This window comes from Glycine soja, chromosome 18 (genome assembly GCF_004193775.1).
Source record: "Glycine soja cultivar W05 chromosome 18, ASM419377v2, whole genome shotgun sequence".
Classification (NCBI taxonomy): domain Eukaryota; kingdom Viridiplantae; phylum Streptophyta; class Magnoliopsida; order Fabales; family Fabaceae; genus Glycine; species Glycine soja.
In genome coordinates this window covers 4,771,214-4,792,320 of record NC_041019.1, presented here as the reverse complement: position 1 = coordinate 4,792,320, position 21,107 = coordinate 4,771,214, and the positions used below count along the sequence as shown (strand labels likewise).

General features: G+C 31.0%; 2 protein-coding genes across 3 annotated transcripts; one reads left to right on the top strand and one right to left on the bottom strand.

Moving 5' to 3' along the window:
* The first annotated feature begins 1,041 nt into the window (after positions 1-1,041).
* Positions 1,042-2,576, top strand: LOC114395857 (transcription repressor OFP4-like). The gene has a single exon (XM_028357724.1). The coding sequence runs from the start codon at positions 1,360-1,362 to the stop codon at positions 2,515-2,517; it is 1,158 nt and encodes a 385-aa protein (XP_028213525.1). The 5' UTR covers positions 1,042-1,359; the 3' UTR covers positions 2,518-2,576.
* Positions 2,577-11,733: 9,157 nt separating this feature from the next.
* LOC114396619 (probable serine/threonine-protein kinase WNK4) lies at positions 11,734-17,269 on the bottom strand. Of its 2 annotated transcripts, none has more exons than XM_028358695.1 (7): positions 16,404-17,269; positions 14,864-15,129; positions 14,285-14,508; positions 14,031-14,188; positions 13,639-13,942; positions 13,162-13,467; positions 11,734-12,513 (listed from the first exon to the last, which is right to left on the bottom strand). In XM_028358695.1, exons 1-7 carry the CDS (start codon positions 16,485-16,487, stop codon positions 12,023-12,025), a joined length of 1,833 nt encoding a protein of 610 aa, XP_028214496.1. In that variant the 5' UTR covers positions 16,488-17,269; the 3' UTR covers positions 11,734-12,022. The 2 variants fall into 2 exon arrangements, with proteins under 2 accessions (XP_028214496.1, XP_028214497.1); XM_028358696.1 differs by lacking the exon at positions 16,404-17,269 and adding an exon at positions 15,447-16,339.
* Positions 17,270-21,107: the final 3,838 nt, after the last annotated feature.

The following is a 21,107-nucleotide window of genomic DNA, read 5'->3' as shown; positions in this document are numbered from 1 at the left end:
TAATATTAATTCATGCAACAAATTATTATTTGTTTGATTACTTTAATCATCTTACATACGCAAAATCATTCATATTTAGCAAAGATTTGACTCGTTTAACTTTAGAGGATAAAGGGTACTTATTATCATTGATTAATTAATGGTTGAGAATTGTGATAAAATTAAATACATGTATAATAAAATCGAAAGTTGGTTACAATTTCAATCATTAATTTTTTGCTTAAATATATTTAAAAAATGATAGTGACACTTTTTTTAATATATATTTTTTTAAGATTCTTTCTATGATTAGTTAGAATTTAATAGAAATCATAATTTTTAATAAGTTTTTTTTATCTAATGATTTTCTTTCCTGAATTATATTTAATGAGAATAAAAACCAATCAAAATAGGTAATTTAAAAAATTCTAAACAAATTATAAAGAGAATCTTTGAGAGAGTCTTTGAGAAAGAGTATCAAATCGAGTATCACTAGTATTCCTCTAAATGATTTAATCTTTCAAAGTTGAGTCATTTTTTTTTTAATTTTTCAAATTCAAAATTACTTTTTTTTAGTCCTTGAAATTCACAAAATATTCTTTTTAATCCTTTTTCACAACACAAACCAAACATGAAATGAGAAATTCATAATTTGTAACAACTTTTTAGTCCTTAAAGTATTTTGAGAATTTAAGGGACTAAAAAAACAATTTTAAATTTAATGGACAAAAAAATAATTCACATTTCAGAGAAAAAAATATATTTAATCCTTAAGTTTTTAATTAATGATTAATATTGCACTGTATTCTCTAAAGTGTTCTCCTTCACTTTAAGGAGTCAAATCCATTCAGACAATGAGCTGTTAGATTGATGGTTAACTCTAATAGATTCTTAGACAATGAGCTGTTTTTCTTTTTCATTTTTTTTAATTTCTATATGTGCAGAATTTAAGCTTATAAATATTCTTTTGGCATCCCCTTTGCATAAAATGAACAAAGTTTAGCAAAGTTTCTTGCGGGCACAACTTTATCAACTTATTACCAAGGAATTGATGACTTGGATGAGCATGGATATGAAAAAGCAAAAAAAAAAACTAAATGCTGTTGTAATCTACAGACCTCACAGCCACAGATCTGTGCATGTTTGCTGGAACAATGATGAGAGAAAGTCATTTGGTGGACATACCTGGTCCCCTTGCTTTCGTTTTGGAACTTTTCTTGTGTAGTGGACCACCAACTTTAATTTTTATCTATTATAAACCATGTTTTCTGGTTCTCTAAATCTTCCATTTCAGCTCTCATGAAATTTGAACAATTCTGAGGCATCACAATAAATAAACACTGAGAAAGGAGAGAAGGCTGTGCTTGAGGCATATCCTTGATGGGTAATAACAGGTTCAGATTGTCAGATATGATGCCAAATGCATGGTTCTATAAGCTCAAAGATATGAGCAAATCAAGGAAGAGAAATGGCCCTCATGTTATGAAGAACAAAGTAGCCTCACCAACAACATCACAAAGGTCACAGCCAAGATACTCTCATTATTTCTCCATTGAACCAAACATAGCTGGTAAGTTATACAACTCTCCTATTTTTTACACCAAACACTCAGATAACACATTCACTGATTCACCAAGAAGGTCATCCAAGAGAAGGGCTGGGAGAAAAACCATTTATAAGCCTTCTCCAACAGTTGTGTCTTCACCCGTCATCGAAAGTTTTGGTTGTCATTCCACAAACAATTGGATTAAGCCAAATCAACTTCAGTCTCCAGACTATTATCTCTCCTCCATAGAGATTTCTTCTTCTGAATCAAACCTCAATGATGAATATGTTTCATCTGAGTCTGAGTGTGATAAGTTCACTATTCCTGACCTGCTTAATGGGGTAGCCTCTGAATGCAGTTGTAGAGTTAGCTCTTCCACCAATGACATCATCATTGACATGAAAAATGAACCCTTCAATGGAAATTCTGAAAACCTTGATGGCTTTGACACAATTTCACAATTGGGCCTTGCTCCAATATTAACAAAGCCAGTGAAGTTTGATGATAAGGTCATTGAAACCACTGAGTTGAGAAGATCAGCTAAATTTGATGAGCTGAAGTCTCATCAGTCTCTATCTGTCATAGTTAGCAAAGAGGAATGTAGTAGAACTAAGAGAGAAAGAAAAACAAGTCCAGTAGCTAGAATTTCCTCTGCTAATTCTCCAGGTATAAAACTTAGAGTCAATTCTCCAAAACTCGCAAGCAAGAAAGTTCAAGCCTATGCAAGGAGGAGTGTGTCATCCAGAGCATGCAAGGCCTCAATGAATTCAGGCTTTCCAGAGGGATTTGCAGTTGTTAAGTCCTCACTTGATCCACAAAGAGACTTCAGGGAGTCAATGGTGGAGATGATTGTGGAGAACAATATCCACGCATCGAAAGATTTGGAGAACTTGCTTGCCTGCTATCTCTCACTGAATTCAAGGGAATACCATGATCTTATTGTCAAAGCATTTGAGCAAATTTGGTATGACATGGCTCAACTCAGAATGTAAAGATTTTAGATTATCCAATGCATCTGTATAGTCTTGTAAATAACATTTCTCTTGACCAACTTCTGTTCTGAAAATCTCATATAATACACTATCAATCTTTGACAGATTTAAAAATGTAGTAGCAACAAGGAATTTGATGTCAAGAAAGCTATCTGCTCACTTATTTCAGAAATAGTTTATGGATAAATTGTGATTGATAACATTATAAAAGCTCCAGTTTATTATCCATTCTCTAGCTATATGGCATGATGAGCAACAAGCTGCTAACAAATATAAATAAATAAAAGAATAAACTTTTTGAATGGCCCTGCAATCTCCTTTTGTGGATTTTGCTGTTCTAGTTGTTTGTGTTCATATATAGTGTCAATTAGATGTCCTTTGAACATTTGATTCTATCTATATTGACGGTTCCAACATTGTTATGCAAAACCAGCTGGTTCAATTCAGTGTTTGAAGTTAAAAGTGTTTTTATATTCTTAGTTGCAACCAAGCAGGCTCCAAAAATGCAAAAAAAAAAAAAAACAAGATAACAGTTCTCTCTCTAGTTATCACTTGTGGTGTCTGAAAAGCTAGTGCAATTGTGCCAAAGTTAGTTGGGTAAAAATAAATAGTAGAATTTACTTTGATAAAATTAATATGACCTAGTGTTCCTTCAGCAATAAAAATATTAACAAGCAAAAAAACAGATTTCTATTCTAATTACTATTTATTTATTTTTATTTAAGATGCTTTCCCCTTAACCGGGCAATTTGTGACTCAAAATGTTACTGAACAATATCAGCTTGGCTTTCCCTTTCAAGTTCAAATATCACATTTTAAAGTTGTAACAACTACTTCAATTAAGAAAGTAATCATGCAAATATGTCACTAAGAGAGTCTGGTTCAATTGATTGAGCATGGTGAATGAATTGTTATAAATCTCCTAATGTTTATCTTCGATTTCAACAAATAAAAAAAATCATACAGATTTGTCCTGAATCAAGATAATAGACACCAGACACTATCCAAGAAAAAACATCAGATACGTTGTCAATCTAATCGTTGGACACTCGGAAGCTAGGAACTAGACTATTTTGCAATAGTGTTTGCATTTCAGGTCAAATAGAAAAACATGTTGAATGATATTGGTCTCTTTTGTACCTACTTATAAATGATCCTCAAAGATGTGAAACTTTGACAATATTGCTAGCCCTTGGCCTAGTAAAGAAGAAACTGCCAATTATTGAGATTGGTAGTTTGGTACCGCTAGCCGTTTTCAACACCGACACTCCTTTGATATCTATATGCCACATTGACACATGAAGGATGATGTTCTAAGACTCAAGCCAAGCATGCCGACAAATAGGACTTAGGATTTTTCTCCCCCCTCCCCATTTATAGAGTAGACACTCTTTTAATGTTCGATCCCAGGACCTCAATGAAGGTTTGAAATCATCCTCCAAACCATCAAATCAAAGGGAAGACTAGCCTTTACCTTGTTAATCATGTTACTCATAGTTTTATTTAACCTGGATGTAATATGATGTCATATTGACGTATATCTTGCACATTATCCATGTAGGGGTGTTAGTTTGTTTTTTTTATCCTGAGAAATTAAAGAAAAATATATAAAATTTATAATAATTCACGCACATTACTCAATCAATTAACTTACACATTTTCTTGATGGGATCAATTTGTTTAAGAATTAATCTATCTTTATTAATGGTAAAGTTAATCTTAAGAGTTTTGGATTTTAAAAATTAATTAACGGGTTAGATTTTGAGTTCGATGTTTCATATATCCATTTAAAATCTATACTATTTTAGCAATTATGTAGTATTTATTAATAAGACTTTTTTGAGTTAGTTGCGTTTGTTTCAAATTTTAGTAGAATTGATTTTTGAACTCTTGAATGTGATTAAAATGTGTGCTTGAACTAATCTTAGGCATAGACTTTACATTGAAACGTGTTATGATATAAGAAATTGATTATTATTGTAAACCTAATGGACTCTTGATCGATAATATTTCACATAACATGTTAATATATTCATATTGTAATATTTCTTTTGAAACATATTCCAATATATCTTAGTTATATATATATATATATATATATATATATATATATATATATATATAATTTTATGACTTTTGGTCTATGTGAATAGAATATTATAAACTTTTAATTTTAGGATTTATTTTATACAATATTAAAATTAATATATTTTATCAGCATCAACTCATCAAGTTGACTTGATTCTATTTCATTAAGTATTATTATCAAGTTATGGTTAGGTAAGTTTAGGTTCAATTAAGAATGATTCTGTCAAAATTTCCAATCGAGTAAAGATTAATCTCAACTCATTCTATGAACACTTTTAATTACATGTGTGTTCATTGTACTAACAAGCCTTGCCATCAAAATCAGTGCCAATGGAGAGCAATGGAACACGTAAAAACTGTTGATATTGCTAGAGTTATGATAAAAGACTAGTATGCAAATGGCCAGTGTTCAGTAAAGGAAGAAAAGGAACAAAAGTTTAATTCAGCACATCATGAGGACCACAAAATCATCACAACAGGCTGGTAGTAGAAATAATAATCAAATGTAAGGGAGGACCACGTTAGAGTGTTAGCAAAAAAGTCCACTACTTAGCCAACTAGACATTATGTTCTGGGGAAAAAACATGCCCATAATTGCACAGTTCATCAGTGTCTTTAAATTTATTTTTTCTTTGCTAAAAGTTGATCTGTCTCTTTACACACCCAAATCGTTTCAGATCATGTTTCTTTCAAAAAAATCCAATAGACACAGAAAGTTTGATTTTAGATAGCTTCAATCCACCTCAATTTTTAGTCCTGTGGGACAGGTTCATGACTAGTCAACATAGAAAAAAATTCATTCAATCCCAACCCCTCAAAATATAAAATTTGTTCACTTCCAAGCCTACTCCAACATGTTTGAACAGACTTTGAAATAGTATAATTCCACCTACTAGCTAGATCCAAAATTATTAAACTTCATGAACAAGGGATTTGCATCATAATTTTAATTTAACATGAATACATACAATTATAGCCTAAATGAGACACCGGTCATGATATCACTCCGCACCATTCATGATAAGGATTCACTAGTCATAAATGGGGCCCATTATTAAAAATCTCATTTTATTTACCATAAGTAAAATTCTTGGAGTAGACCAAAAGGGTCAAACTTGCATGCTATTTTTCGGATTTAATATCGATGTGTTTTTTAGTAATTGACATAATGTCCAGGGTGCACCCTGAGTTATTGTTTTGATGCTTAGCCAAATTTAGCAATTATAACATCCAATACGTCAAATAATGGATTGATATGGATAAAATGCATGTCACATCAAATTGCGGCAATTACTTTGTACATCCAACGTTTTTTCTTGTACATATAATATTTTTCATTATTTTTAAAATTATCTCTGACAAATTTACTTAATGATTCATGCAGGATTCAAATTTGTGATTTTTACATTATTAACATGACGCTCTAACTAACTGAGCTAATAGGTCAATTATATTATAAAATAATTAATTTCGTTATATATAACAATAAAAATTTTAATGTATATTTAATGCACATGTAAATTTACAAAATAAATTTTGTGATAATTAATTTTGGTGCATTAAATATATTAGAACAAAATTAATTATCACAAAATTGTTCATAAATTTATTATGTAAACTTATATGTATATTAAATATACATTAGAAATTTTAATGTTATATATAACAACATTAATCATTTTATAACATAATTGATTATTAACTCAGTTGGTTAGAATGTTGTACTAATAACACAAAAGTCACAGATTTGAGTCTTGCATGGACCATTAATTTTAAATTAATTCGTAAAACATATTTTTAAATTTTTTTAAAAAAATATATGTATGAACCCACAATCTGTAAGGTTATTATGGATTCGTAATTCGTATAAGCTTTACAGAAGGGAAATTTTGGAATCGTCCATCTTGTGCTGGGTGCATAAGAAAAGTGGTAGGTGCACAAAGCAATTGCCAGAAGTTCCACATATGGTTTGTGTGGTGTTGACTTTGAAAACCCCAAATCCCTGCTTGCCTCACTTCTCAGGTTGGCCCTGCTACTTGACCAAATAGTATTCTACATTGCACGTAGGATATTATTCAAATATTTTTTATTAATAAATGTTAGTTATTAATTTATTGGTTTTTGTTAGTGAGAAATTTGACTTTTTTATTTCTCCTTCTCTCTTCAATCATTAAGTTAATTTTATAACTTCTCATATTACTCGATTAATAATAAAAGACAAATTTCCTTTCCAGACATAAAAATCATTGAAATAGGTTTATCTCTTTCAATAAAATCTTTTCATTAAAAAATCAAATATGTATTATTATATTTAAATAACCCAGCTATTTTATCAAATATGTAATACCTTATTGGTTGCTTTTTTTTTTCTCACCTTTCCAAGTTAGTCTACAGCATTCGGTAGTCTCAAGTACGTTTCTTTATCAAAAACAAATCCTCTCATTAAAAAAATTGTCTTTATCTCTTTTGATAAACACTAATCAGATAATTTGTAAAAAAAAAAAACTACTATTTTAGTCTCTGAATTTGAAGATGTTTTTTTTTCTTTTCTAAAATTTAAAAATATATTTTAGTCCCTTAATTTTGAAAAATTACTTATTTTTAGTCTTTGACATAATAAATTGATATTTTGTCATGATTTTTAAGTACTTTGTGATAGATTTTAAAGCACTTTATGATAGTTTTCAAATGTAAATTCAAGTAACTAAAAATAAAAAATTAATTTAAGATAACTAAAAATTATCACAAGTGTCAATTTATTGTCAGAGACTAACAAAATATAATTTTTAAAATTTAGGGACTAAAAAAATATTTTTAAATTTTCAAGACTAAAAAACTATATATCCCATTCAAGAACTGAAATATTAATTAAGCAAAAAGAAAAAATGAATCAGACAATCCCTGTCACAATTTGGGAATGTATATATGGAGAGAGAATTTTCAAATCATGTAGATATATAAAATTTGAGTAATAATACATAAATTATCTTTAATTTTAAATATCTTACTAATATATCTCATTTCTCTCTATCGATCCCTTACTATCAAATCATAAATCTTATCGTACTTATATTTTTTTCCTCCTTTTTATTCTCTCTTGGTGTTGGATAAAAGTGTATAAATCGATTCAATCCAATAAAAACCCAAAAAATAAAAAATCAAATGCATCGAAAAATTGAAAAACCAATTTTTATTTTATCGGATTGAATCGAATTTTGAATTTGAATTTTAAAATTGATCCAATCTAATCCAAACCGAATTTGTGCATATCGATGTATTTTTATTCATAAATTTACAATATCACTTATATTTATATTTGTTTATTTCATATACATTTCTAAAATCATTACATAACTTATACCTATTCATGAAAAATATATTTAATGAATATTTTTTGCTAACTATTTGAGTTAACATGCATAAATATAGTTATCAAGTTGTATAAATTTATTTTTGATATAGTATATATACTTAAAAAGTTATCTATTATTATATATCTTACCATGTAGTTAATATTTTTTCAATAAAATAAAAGTAAGATTAAAATAAAAAATTGATTCAATTCAAACCACTTTAAATTGGATCAAATCGGATTAGATTATAATTTTAAGCCAAACAAATTGGATGATGAATTAAGAAAGTTGAAGTAGTTGAATCAAATGGTTTTCTCCCTCAAAATCGATCTAATCCAATTTACGAACACCACTAGGGTTGGATAGCACATTTGGTGTCTATCAAATATTTTTCATAAGTTTTACTATGAAAATATTTGCATCATTATATGTTAGTCTAATTTTGATAAAGTCAATTGACTTAGGCTATGTTCGACCTAGTAACGGAAAGCTTTTAAGCTAATTTATTAAATCGTAAGTGTTTGGTAACATTAATAGTTGAAATTGCTGAAAAATATAAAATGATATATTTAAAAAGGATAATAAGAAAATTGAATAAATATTTTAAGGATAAAAAAGAATAAAATATAAAAAGCTAGAAGTTAGAAGTTATTATTTTAAAAAATAATACTTCAAGTAGGGTTTCACGCGATACTAGAAACTACTAAGTAAATATTACATGATATTGAAAAAAAATTATTTACCGAATAATTAAATAAATTTTTCAGCTATTAAAAAAAGTTAAAAATTAACTAAAATACCTTGATAAACATAGTCTTACATTTTTTTTCACAAGTCCCCCACTTATCAGCCAAACCAAAAATAAATTAATCACAATAAAAACTTACAATTATGATGTTTTCTCGCTGTTCTTTTTCCGCATATCTAGGCATGGCAATTCTCTTCGCAACTCGGGGATCCCTGCGGGGACGGGAATGAGGATGAAAATCCCCCCGCAGCTAATTCGGGGACAAGGATAGGAACTATGCTCCCCATCCTGTAGGGTCCCCGTATCCCCGTGTATATAGAATTTTACTTATATACCCTCGTAACTTATCATATCTATAACTAAATATAAGGGTTAATATAGTATTTTACTAGTAAAAAATACAAAATAAAATTATCATATATATAAGTAATATCTCACAAGTCATAAAGACACAAACATTACCTAAATCCTAAAATGTCGCATCAAACATTCAGATTTTGTTCCTTGACTTTCTTCTTCACCTTTGTTCCTTCTTCATTGCTTCACTTTCGTTCCTTCTTCGCCATTCGTTTCACCGTTTCACACTATCTTCACCCTCTTCACTTCTTCGCTTATTCATCATTCGTTTCATCGTTCCTTCTTTACTGTTCGTTTCAACCGTGAACTCGTGGAAGCTTTCCTTGCACCTTATTCTTCTTCGAGTCGCACCGTGTATTTCTGGGTTTCGCAACTTTGAATTATTCTTCCTCTGTTTTATTTATTTATTTTTGTTGTATTTTCAATTCTTTGTTCTGTTGCTAGCTTATTGTGATGTTTTGGTTTGGCTGATTCATTGAGTTAAAAATTTGTAATCTTGCAATAAAAGTCAAATTTGTGCATTTACAATTTTACATGACTCATTTGTAAATTTTGTTACTTGTTTGTTGTACAGAAAATGGATATGCCTATTGATCCATCCGTTAGAAACACAACAAGTTGCTAATGACGCACAAAGCAATCCGGTGGAAGAAGCAAAAACTTCTCCAAATATAGAAGAAGTTGAAGATGTCGAAAGAAGTCCAAAATAAAAGAGGATTAACTTCCGCTGCTTGGACCCACTTCAAAAGAAATAAAATAGAGGAAAAATGGAAAGCTACATGTAAATATTGTGAAAAGAAACTTGGTGGTGATAGTACGAAGCATTTGCACAACCACATTAGAACCTGTAAGCTAGAATTTAATTTTACTTGTAAATTTTTCTTCTAAGCAATTAATTTATTTTAATGATTGTATAATTGTGTCATTAGGTTCCTTAAAATCAAAGATGAAATTTTGCTCAATAGTTGACGAAGACATAACAACGCTGACGGTATGAAAATTTTATTATATTGATTCATGACTTTTTTATATTTTTTAAACACATATTTACATGTTTCATTGTGTAGGTTTGATGTTGAAGATGTTTCATTACACTTGGACGGAAGTATGAAGACTTGATTCAATATGATGATGTTAATTTATTGTATGAAGACTTGTAATGTTATGCTAGTTTTATTTTTTGTATTGTGTAATACTGTAACATTAATGTGTACTTGGATATTTTTTTAATGCTTTTATGCTTGTGTGATTTTATTATTATTATTATTGATTTATTTTGATATTTTTAGTCATGTTTTAAACTTAGAATTAAATCTTAAATTTATTATTGTTGAAAAATTAAGATAAAACAAAAAAATTGTATTTTTTTATTATAAATTTTTACCTTTTTTAATGTAAAATTGGATCTCCACAAACGGGGACGGCAGCGGGCGAATACTCCCCGCCCGCGTGGGTGTCATGCCTACGCACATCATTAATCTCTTTTAATTCTTGTTTCCCATTATATCATGCATCATATCTATTATTTCTTCTTTATTTTTTTTCCTAAGCATCTTTCCACCTAGGGTTAAGAGTGTCAAATGATCAATCCAAATTAATCGTCGCAAATACATATAATCATATTCAATTATTCATTGTTGACCATAAATAGCTCATGCTATCATATTGGAAAGCATGCCAATAGGTAATGAGAAAGAAGCTAATAAAACCAACCACAAGCATAAGCAATCTTAATATACTGGTAGTGGCAGCCTGGTAAACCCTGCCGCATGCATACAACAACTCTTATTATTTCATCTAAAAATTATTAATAATGGTGAATGCTGGTCCAGCTAATTAATTGTGGAAGACTTATTCCTCTCCAACAAAAGCATTTATTTTTGTCCAATACCTCTAACCCATTGATACTTCATCTTGATAAAGGTATTCGTACGCAGTACGTATCAAATATCGATCGATACACGTTGAGTGCACTTAAATACTTGTTCCTTTTTTTAAAAAAAGAAACTGTAGGTGGCTTAAGTATGACTCTAATGAGACTACATACAATTTGAGATATTACCAAGTATGCCTTACTAGTTAGATTATTTTTCCTGCCAAATAAAGACAGCTTTTCAAGTAAATTTAGGATTTTTTTTCCCCACCTTTTTCTATAAAAAAATAATGTTTATTTCTCTGTTTAATCAAACCCATTCATCTTTGCTAGTGAAATTAAAGTTTGCTAATAACTTCAAAAGTAAATTACACTGATATACTCCTTGAGGTATTATGAGTTTATACATAACTCCTATCTTTTAAACATTTACAACAACCGTCCTTAAGTGGGTATACGGTGGTGTAATGTATTTTAAACAATTAAAAGGATTAATTAATTAATGTAATGTATAAAGAATGTCAGGATAATGCTTAAAAAAAGGTAAAATATTAGGAAAATTTAACAAAATCTCACGGAGTGCCCATATATATAATTTACTCTAACTTCCATGATACATACTTTGATAACAATTTACAAATATTTTATATTCACTTATTTCATTTAAAAATTGTATTAATGCAATTGCAATTTTAATTTTTTAGAATTATCATATTTCGTATAGTACCCACTATGGTATCCTTATTCATAAACATAGTCCAACATGCTCCATGTAAATCACTTTTTTCACTAAGACATTTTCTAGACAAAAACTAAAGATTAATCTTTTTTGAATTATTAAGATCCATTTTAAGGGAGATAGGATTCCATGTATTTCTATTTACACCCATTTGAAATCGAACACCCTAATAATACAATAATTTAGGTATATCTATGGCCCAACGATTTTTTCCAAATAGTACCATTATTCTTTGTAAGTGTAATAATAACTCCATAGCACATCAGCCTTATCATTTTCTCTAGTCCATGACACAGAAGTTATCCATTTTCTCCTCTTTGACTCCAAAGCTCAAGAGACAACCATTTCTAAAAAAATTTCTCTCTATTAAAGTTTTCTCTCTTGCTACTTCTAGAAGAGTTCACATCAAAAGCACCGCATGCTGGATGTGACTTTTTGTTGGTAACCTCATAAGGTGTCACAAATCCAATATTTTCCACGGCTCCAACTGTGTTGAATAGCCTTCTTTTGTTCACCTCCTCAACCAGTGATCTGTGTAGTAGCTGGCTCCTTGTATCAATCAATGACTTGTTCCTTGTTAGTCTACGATTGTCCATCATCCTCTTGTTTTTGCTAGTAGAAGGTGCTTGTGGTCCTGCCAAAACTTTGCACTGGTTCAAAGTGATGGGGTCTTCATTAGGGGAAAATCTTGTGCACATGTGACTCTTTATGATGAGATGTTTATCTTTTCTTGTAGAAGCCTTATGGTTTTCCTCCTGCTCATCCACTGAACAAAAGTTTGAGTTGGAATATGTCCCATGTGAGGAGCATATTGAACTGGCATCATCAAGTACATCACCTGCAATAGTAGTTTATCAAGATTAATACAGAGACTAATTAAGATTAGTTGAAAACAACAATGTTCCTCTTACTATGTGATTGTTCTAAACTATAGTAACTTTTCATGAGGACTTCCTTACAAGTTCATGGAAAACATAAAACCGCAATAAGATATCAAGGTTGCATTTGTTCCTTACAAAAGCAAATAAAATTAACAAGTCATTACTACTTATTTTCTCAAGGATGGTAATCTTAAGAAATTTCCCACATACCCAACCAGGGTGAACAACTTGCACCATATTTTCTGTTTTTGTTTCCTATTTCATAAATTATTACAAAAACGCAATCTCATTTTCACTTTATTTCTTGTTTTCAAAAATTTGTCCAGAAAGTAATGAAAATAACTAAATAACAAAGCCTATTGCTAAGCAACTACTCCAAACTAAAGTATGATCATTTAAGTACACCAGATCAAATGGGTCAGGAATTAATCAGAAATGAACTTGACACTATATCCGACCCAAAATCTTAAGATATTAGGCTTGTGGATTTTTTTTACTTATATGTTGCTCAACTTCATTCTTACCCAATGCAGGACTTTTTACTCACACTTGCACACTTCCACAGTAGCTACTACAGTATAGGGGAAGGGACAAAGAAGACATACCATGGAGCCAATAATCTCCATTCAATAAGTCATCAGCTCTACTGTCTGAGCCTGATATTGATCCTTGGGATGATGAACGAGAAGAGGCAGAGTGGAAATGATGATTCGTTGTCGTCGTCATCGTGATAACTGAACAGTTACTATTCCTCTTATTTGGCAGCAGCACAGATATCTCTCCTTCAATCATATTTGCAATATCAGAAGGCTTCAAATCTGTGATCTCCAATTCCTTCACCATCTCCATTGCAACATCAATGGGAGTGTCTGTGTATATGTCAAAAGGAAAGTATACATTCCTACAAGAACCTGTGAAGATAGCAGAAAAGTTTTATTGCTACTTAGTACTTCAATAAAGGCTCAAGTTCATTTACTAAAGAAAAATAGATGTTGTTGTGGTAAAATTACAAGAAACTTGCATTTAGACAACTTCAAAACAAGATTTTTCCCTAAATTGAATGTAAAAGGAAATATTAATACCATCCTTGTCGGAAATTTGCACTTTGAGAAAGATAGTATCATGTTCTGGATTTAGCTTCCCAGTTATTGACATTTCAGTCCTAGGTGAAACATCATCCAATTGAAGCTTTTCCATTTCATTGTAATTTAAAAAGGGTTTCTGAATTCCGATCTTTGTCATGGATGATGCATCATCAGACAAAAGAAATGGATCATTCAACAATTCTTTAGCTGATGGTCTCTTTGCTGCAGTTATTAGACACTTGCCAATAAACCTTTGTGCTTCTGTGTCTTCAATCCTGAAAAATGATGCCGGTAGCTTCCCCTGAACACAAAAAGACAGAAAAGTTGCTTATATATAAAGTCCTATCTCTACCGATATCTTTAAACCTTAAAACATGATCTGAACTTACCGATGTCACTTTCTTGTATATCTGTGCAGGGTTAGCACATTCACTATATGGATAATCAGATGTAAGCATTTCCAGAACACACATGCCAAATGAGTACACATCAACAAGTTCATTGTATTCTTCTTCATATAATTCTGGTGCCATGAACTCTGGGGTGCCTAGAACAATGGAAAAAATTAACAAACAACAATTAGAGTGGTTCAATAGTCAATACGTTCAACAATCATTGGTAGAAAAAAGATAAATAGTAATACCTATAACACTGTGAGCTGGTTGGGAACCATGGAGAATTGCTGCTAGACCCAGGTCACCAATTTTCACTTGTCCAAGATGGCCATTGACAAAAATGTTATCACATTTGAGGTCCCTATGAATTACTGGAGGATCATGTTCATGTAGATAAACAAGACCCTGTAAGATTAGGCGAGTCCAACTCTTTATTGCTTGTAGGCCTATGTGCTTGTATTTCTTCCTGTATCTGCACAAGCCACAAACTTATCAATTAAAGTACTTTTTATAGTGATTTCAAGGTTAATTCTGTAATCATGCATGCATATGATATAAAGATAAAATAAATCCAGTAATTTAACATTTCCAAATGTGCATGCCACGAAACTGCATATCCCTATCTTAAGGAGTTTAAAATACAATATTCCACCCATGCACACATTAGCATAGAATGAACCTGAACACTAGCATAATAAAATGTCAATATTAAATGAAAAGAGGCATATAGTTTATGGTATGGGCAATAAAGATGTTGTACTCCATTTCAAAGGAACTGCAAAATGGGACTTAAGCATTGCCTAATTTATAGTTAGAAAGGAAGTTACTCTCTCAGTGTCCCTGAAGTAAACATTTCTGTAATGAAATTGAAGGTCTTGTTGTCAACATCAATCCAAGACGTGTAGAATCTCATGATGGATTGGTGCTTGAGAGTGCTGAGGAGATGAACCTCTAAATAAAGCCGCTCCAAGTCTTCTGGTTTGCGAAGTGCCTCGTTGAGTTTGACCTGGCTCCATGCTACTTCTATTCCAAGTACCTCATCAATTGCTTTATACACTGTCTTCATTGCCCCTTTTCCTAGAATATCTCCAACCTAATCACATAAAAGACACAAATTTTGTTGCATTGAGTCAGCTGTGTGATGACATCCTAATTTCCTATATACTTGAAGTAAAGAATTAACAGAAACTATAAACATAGCTGGTTGAAAAGTTCTGAAATGGAAAAGTAGAAACTGTTTACACTAGGCACAAACCAGGCAAGGGAAAACAATGAATTATTGTCAACATTATTATCACAGAACACACCACAAAGTTTTAGAGCATTTCATCCATGACTTCACTGTTTTTAAATCTTGCAAATATGAAAAGAAAGTTGTAATATTTCTTTTACAGTAAATAATACACATACCATTCCCTTCCCAGTTTTAAATTTTCAGTTCCTAACACAGTCCCGTTTTTGCATGCTTTTTGGTAAGTCATTATCTCCTACATCAACTCCATATGCAACAGTTCTTCACAGTTATGATCAATACACATGATATTAAAGGGAAGTGAGTGATCAACAAAATTTTAAGGAAGATATAGAATACCACTAGACTATTCACAAACAAATATCATGTAAGATTATCTGGCCCCAAGTATGCACAGCACTAACATATTACTAAGCATGAAGCCAAGTTGATCCACTCAATCAAACTGTAAATGGTAAAAGCATTCAATATACATCTCCTGTCTATGCAAACTTGATTTTCAACAACTCCCCAATATCAAACAGATTGCTCCAGAGTAATAGAAGTTCAACTCCAGACGATTCTGCTTTGAACATTGAGACATGAACCATATGTCGATACCCCAATTTGAGCATACACACATGCCCGAAAGTAGACAAAAGATAAATCAGAAGAGGTAAGAAATTAGACAGCTTTTTAGATACAGTTTCTTAAGTACTTTTGATACTATTTTCCAATCAGAATTAGAACTTCATCTCAATAACCTATGTTGACCTTTAATACAAACTTTTATTAAGCAGATTAACGAGATGAAACTCCAATTTGATTGGAAAACAATATAAAAAAACACCTAAGGTAGTAGGTTTTAGTTTTGACCTAAGATGTCTAGTCACTGGGCATTTAATAAAACCTGTGATATTTGAATCAGTTCTTTCTTCCAACTATATAGGATTTCGCTAAAATCTATTAACACAGTCTCACACGGTTCATTTATTCAGCTCACCAAACTTCTACACACACAACACTACCTTTTCCCATGCAAGTAACAAAAACCAATACAATTCCAAAATAAAACAAAACTTGCCACAACAAATTGAAAAAAGAAAAGCCACAAGATTATATGAATTAGAACTTACCCGAGCATATCTACCAGTTGGGTCGGTTTCGATGTAACGAGGCTCAGCTTTGCCATCCTCCTTACACCTTTTATTGGAATACATGTTGAATTCTTAACTATAGTACACTCCAACTAAGTAACAAAACCAACTATCACCGAAACTTCAAACACTATAGCTTACAGCACAACTCTTGTGCAGAAAGAGTTGAAAAGGAAAGAACAAAACCAAACCAAAAAAACAGAAACAAGGTTGAAGAGTCCTAAATCCGAGGCTTCCTCTCGTGGTAAACGTGGGAGAAGACCCCAAAGAATAGCCAGAAGAGCCTTGAGTGATCAACACAGTACATTATCCTACCCATTTTCACACCAACCGCGCATGTCAAGGGATCATAGTCCTTAGCAACCATTTGATATAGTTTTGTTTGTTGTTTTTTGAAAACTAAAAGTGTGTGTATGAGAGAGAGAGAGGGGGGGAGTAGAGGCTGCAAGATTTGACACGATAAGACAGGTGAGAAGAATGGAATAAACGGATAACAATTCTAATTTCTCCTATGAAACTGACATGTTCCTGTCACTGCCCTTTGTGTGCCAAGAATCTTGAAGGCATATATGGCACGTGTGGCTCTTTGGTAAAGGGTTAGTTTGGGGCATTCACAAGAAGAAGAAGGAATAAGTGGAAGAAGTGGTTATGAGAAACAGTGCACGGAACTTGAAGAATCTGTGGCCATGCTTTGGTGTAACCATTTGTGGACAAAGCAAAGAGAACAAAACCCAGAAAGAGAAGCAGAAGAAGAAGAAGAAGAAGAAGAAGAAGAAATTTTGGCAGTGATATATAAAAATAAAATGAACAAAGGTTACTTCGTATATAAGAAAGAGAATAATGATCAGAATAGAGAGTGAAACTAGAACTAGAACTTGTTGTGGATATATATGTATATCAGATGGTGGTGTTTGCAGTGTGGGGGCTAATGTGGGACCACATTTTGAGGTTGAGGTGGCAACGTTTCGGGGCTTGTGATTCTGTCATGTGTGTCATGGGATGTCAATGATGATGAGAGGTTGACTTTGAATATTCGATTAATGATATATAAGTTATCTTTTATTTTAAATATTTCATTATTTCTTTTTATTTCTAGCATATTTTAAATTTTATTATATTTATATTTTTTTGTTTTTTTCTCTCTCTATATCTAGGTGTAGACTAACATAGGATATTTATCAAATATTTTCCTGCTGGGACCTTCTTGTGTTGTCTTTTCTTTCTCTCATCCTATGGATATGAGGAAGGTTGTGTTGTGTTACTGTTTTCCATTTTGTCTTGTTTTAGTGTCGTGTGGATAATCTTTAAAATATGAAAAATCTTTGATATTTTCGATGCTTATCCTAATCTTGGACCTTTGTTTGCCATGTGTTTTGAAAATTTTGGTTGGTTTGAGATGCATGGGTCGTATTTGGTGATGATTGCAACTGATTGAGTCCGTTGATCCTTTCTATCTAATTCATGTGGGCTATAGAGCATCAAGGATAAGTAAATCAATCTTTTGAATAAATAATATATATAATGGCAATATATACTGACAATTTATCCTCTATCTATACTTTCTTCAGATAAAAACAACTGTTATATATAATAAATTTATTAAATTTTATAATAGTTATTTTAAAAGTTAAATATAAAAAAAAACAATTTGTCATTAATTGATACAGTATAAAAATGATGTTAATCAACTTCATCACACTTTATTGGTATAATTCTTTTATGTACTTTAACTAAGATGATTGTTAAAGGTATTAATTGTCATTAGTTACACTAATGATGAAGTTGTTTAACCTCATTTTATATCAACAAGATATACATATTAAAAAAGAAAAAAAAAGTTTATTAGCAAGTTAGCATGCAAGGTGGCCACTAGCCAGCTGTGTGCATATTATGCTAAGCAAAAGGTGCCAAACATGAAACATCTATTTCATATGAAACGTATGTAGTGATGATACACTGAATCAGTAAGATTATATAAAGAGATAACATTTATTCAAACAATATATAATTTTTTACATTTGTTTTTTATTTTATTTTATTTCTTTCTAACGCGTTACTTATTTTATTTCACATTTTATTTTCCTTTTCTTTCGCGAGTGTAAAATTATTATGACTAACATTTCTCATATACATAGAAACAAAATTTGGAGGCAGTGAAATATGTTGCACTATTCCGAGTAAAACTTCACCCGAGTACCACAATTGTTAGGTGTTATCATTTAGAGAATCTATTGCTTCCTATTGTTGGTGGACTTGTAGTATTTTTAACGTAAAGGAAAACACAATCTAAGGCTGGTAGTAAGCGCCGCCAGCCATTTGTTTTCTAAGTCAAAAGATGAACAAAAAAATATCAATCATTAATGAAATAGTTAAGGGTCTTCAACTATTATCTTAATCAGAGTCTATGGCCTCTATATTTAGATGCTTTCACGGGGGAATTTTTTAATAGTGTATCTTTTTCAAATATGTATCGATCTTGGGACTTTTCAGCACACAGTCTTATCCGTGTTTAAATGAAACTTCATTTTTAATACCTACAAACAAGTTTGTGCGCTGTTTAACAAATATTTCTTTTATATATATATATATATATATATATATATATATATATATATAAAGACTTCATTAATTCATGAAAAAATGGTTTCTACATATTTCTCGTGTTGTTTGACATAAAATGGTATAAAATATTGCCGGGCATGCATGATCCTTAAAATAAAGCAATAGCATAAACTTGGCAATATTAAAAACTAGCTAGTAGATTAAGGGAGAGTGTGAAGATTTTATAAGTATTTTTTATTTCAATAATTTTTTAAGTGTATCAAAATAAGTTTTTTTCTTTTAACTTAATTATTCTATAGGTTGCTCAGCAAAAAATTATAATATAAAAATTTGTATGAGAAACACTTAATTAAGTTATTTATCTAAATATGCTTTATTTGTGTATATTGAATGGGTAGAGATGTAAGCTCCATTTAATTTGCTATGATATTAAATAATATATATATATATATATATATATATATATATATATATATATATTGAATTCAAAACATCTACTAACTAGCTTACTTGTATATATTTTATATTTTGAATTTACATAATATATAATAATAATAAAAATTATGTTAAGATAATTAATATTAAAAAGGATATTTTAGTCAATTTTAAATTATTTTGCTTGTATTCTTCATTATCAATCAAACAATATACATGATAAAAAAAAAAAGTATTATGTAACTCACGTAGTTATCGTGCGTTGTTCTCTTTATCATGTACTACTGTGCATATCAAACACAATCGTAGAGTAATGAGATGATAGTTGTATGATAAGAATGATTAGGTGTTGATTGTGCTAATTAAGCATCTCAAATATGATGGAAGAAATGATTATAATATATTTAGTGAGGATATTTTTCACATTTGAATGAGATAATATATATTAACTATCACGTGACATTAAATTTTAACCATTAACGTATGATTGTATGATCTAGATTTATTGATATCATTCTCATAAAAATGTCCCTTTCAATAAATATATGAGGTCAAGAATAAGAGATCCTCGTTCAAGGAATCAAAATAAGGTCCAAACACAAAAATTAAAGCCAAAGGGATCTAGGCTTCACCGAACGATACTAGCTTTGTGATCAACGCAACTTATTCCTTCATTGCAACTTATCTTGCACGAGCACTCAAAGTTTAGTTCAAAATGGTTTTGCATTTCTCCGCAACTTTTTATTTATTTATTTTTAAAAAAGGTAATACTCACATGGTGATGTGTTTGTCAAGTGGTACTACTGCTCACACGCAATCAACGTCTTTAGAATCAAATATTGGTTGGCTTGCTTGCTTTGGAGGACTTTTGTTTTAGATTGCTAGCTAGGAATCAATGAACAAGATGTGTGCGAGGCTTTGGAGTACAAAGGTTCCTTCCCTCCTTGCTCTGCTCAAACATGGAGACATTGCTTGTGTTATTCATTTTTTTATGCCATGTATGTTCTTTTCGACGATATTCATGTTTCAAAAGTATCAGCAAAGATCATATTATGCAACTATATTGTTTGATCAATTGTAGTGAGTGATAAAGATGTCAAGAGTCTCTTAACCATTGCCTTGAGGTTCAGAACAAGGGAATCTTACACCATCCCTAAAATCTCCAAACGAGATGGTTGTATTTGTACCCTCACTCTTTGCACCACCAATCCAACTACCAATAATTTCTCTTGTGTCACCAAGAATTACAGTTTCGACAAGTTGAAATGCATTATACTGGAAGCATTATATCCTCAGGCCATTGTGGTGAAGATCAATGTAGGCAACATGGATGGTCCTAATTTGTATGAGGTCTCCTTGGAGACCAAATTCAATATTTTGTTAATGGTGGTTCATGTTAGCAACTATAGCAGCACAAGGTGCTAGAAGGATTTGAACACAAAGTAACCACTGAAGATGAGTGTCAGGAAAAGGGCAACTAGTGACATGAATGAATCCTTATGATATGTACAATTTGTATAAAAAGATTTTTTGTTACATTGGGGACTTGACTCCAAAGACGTGTAAGCTAAATCCCTACAACTAAATATTCAAGAAGGCTTGCCCCTGGGCCTACAACCTCACTTATGAGGCATATAAGAAAATTATCTTTAACTATTCTTCAAGGGATTACAATAAGTGGTTCAG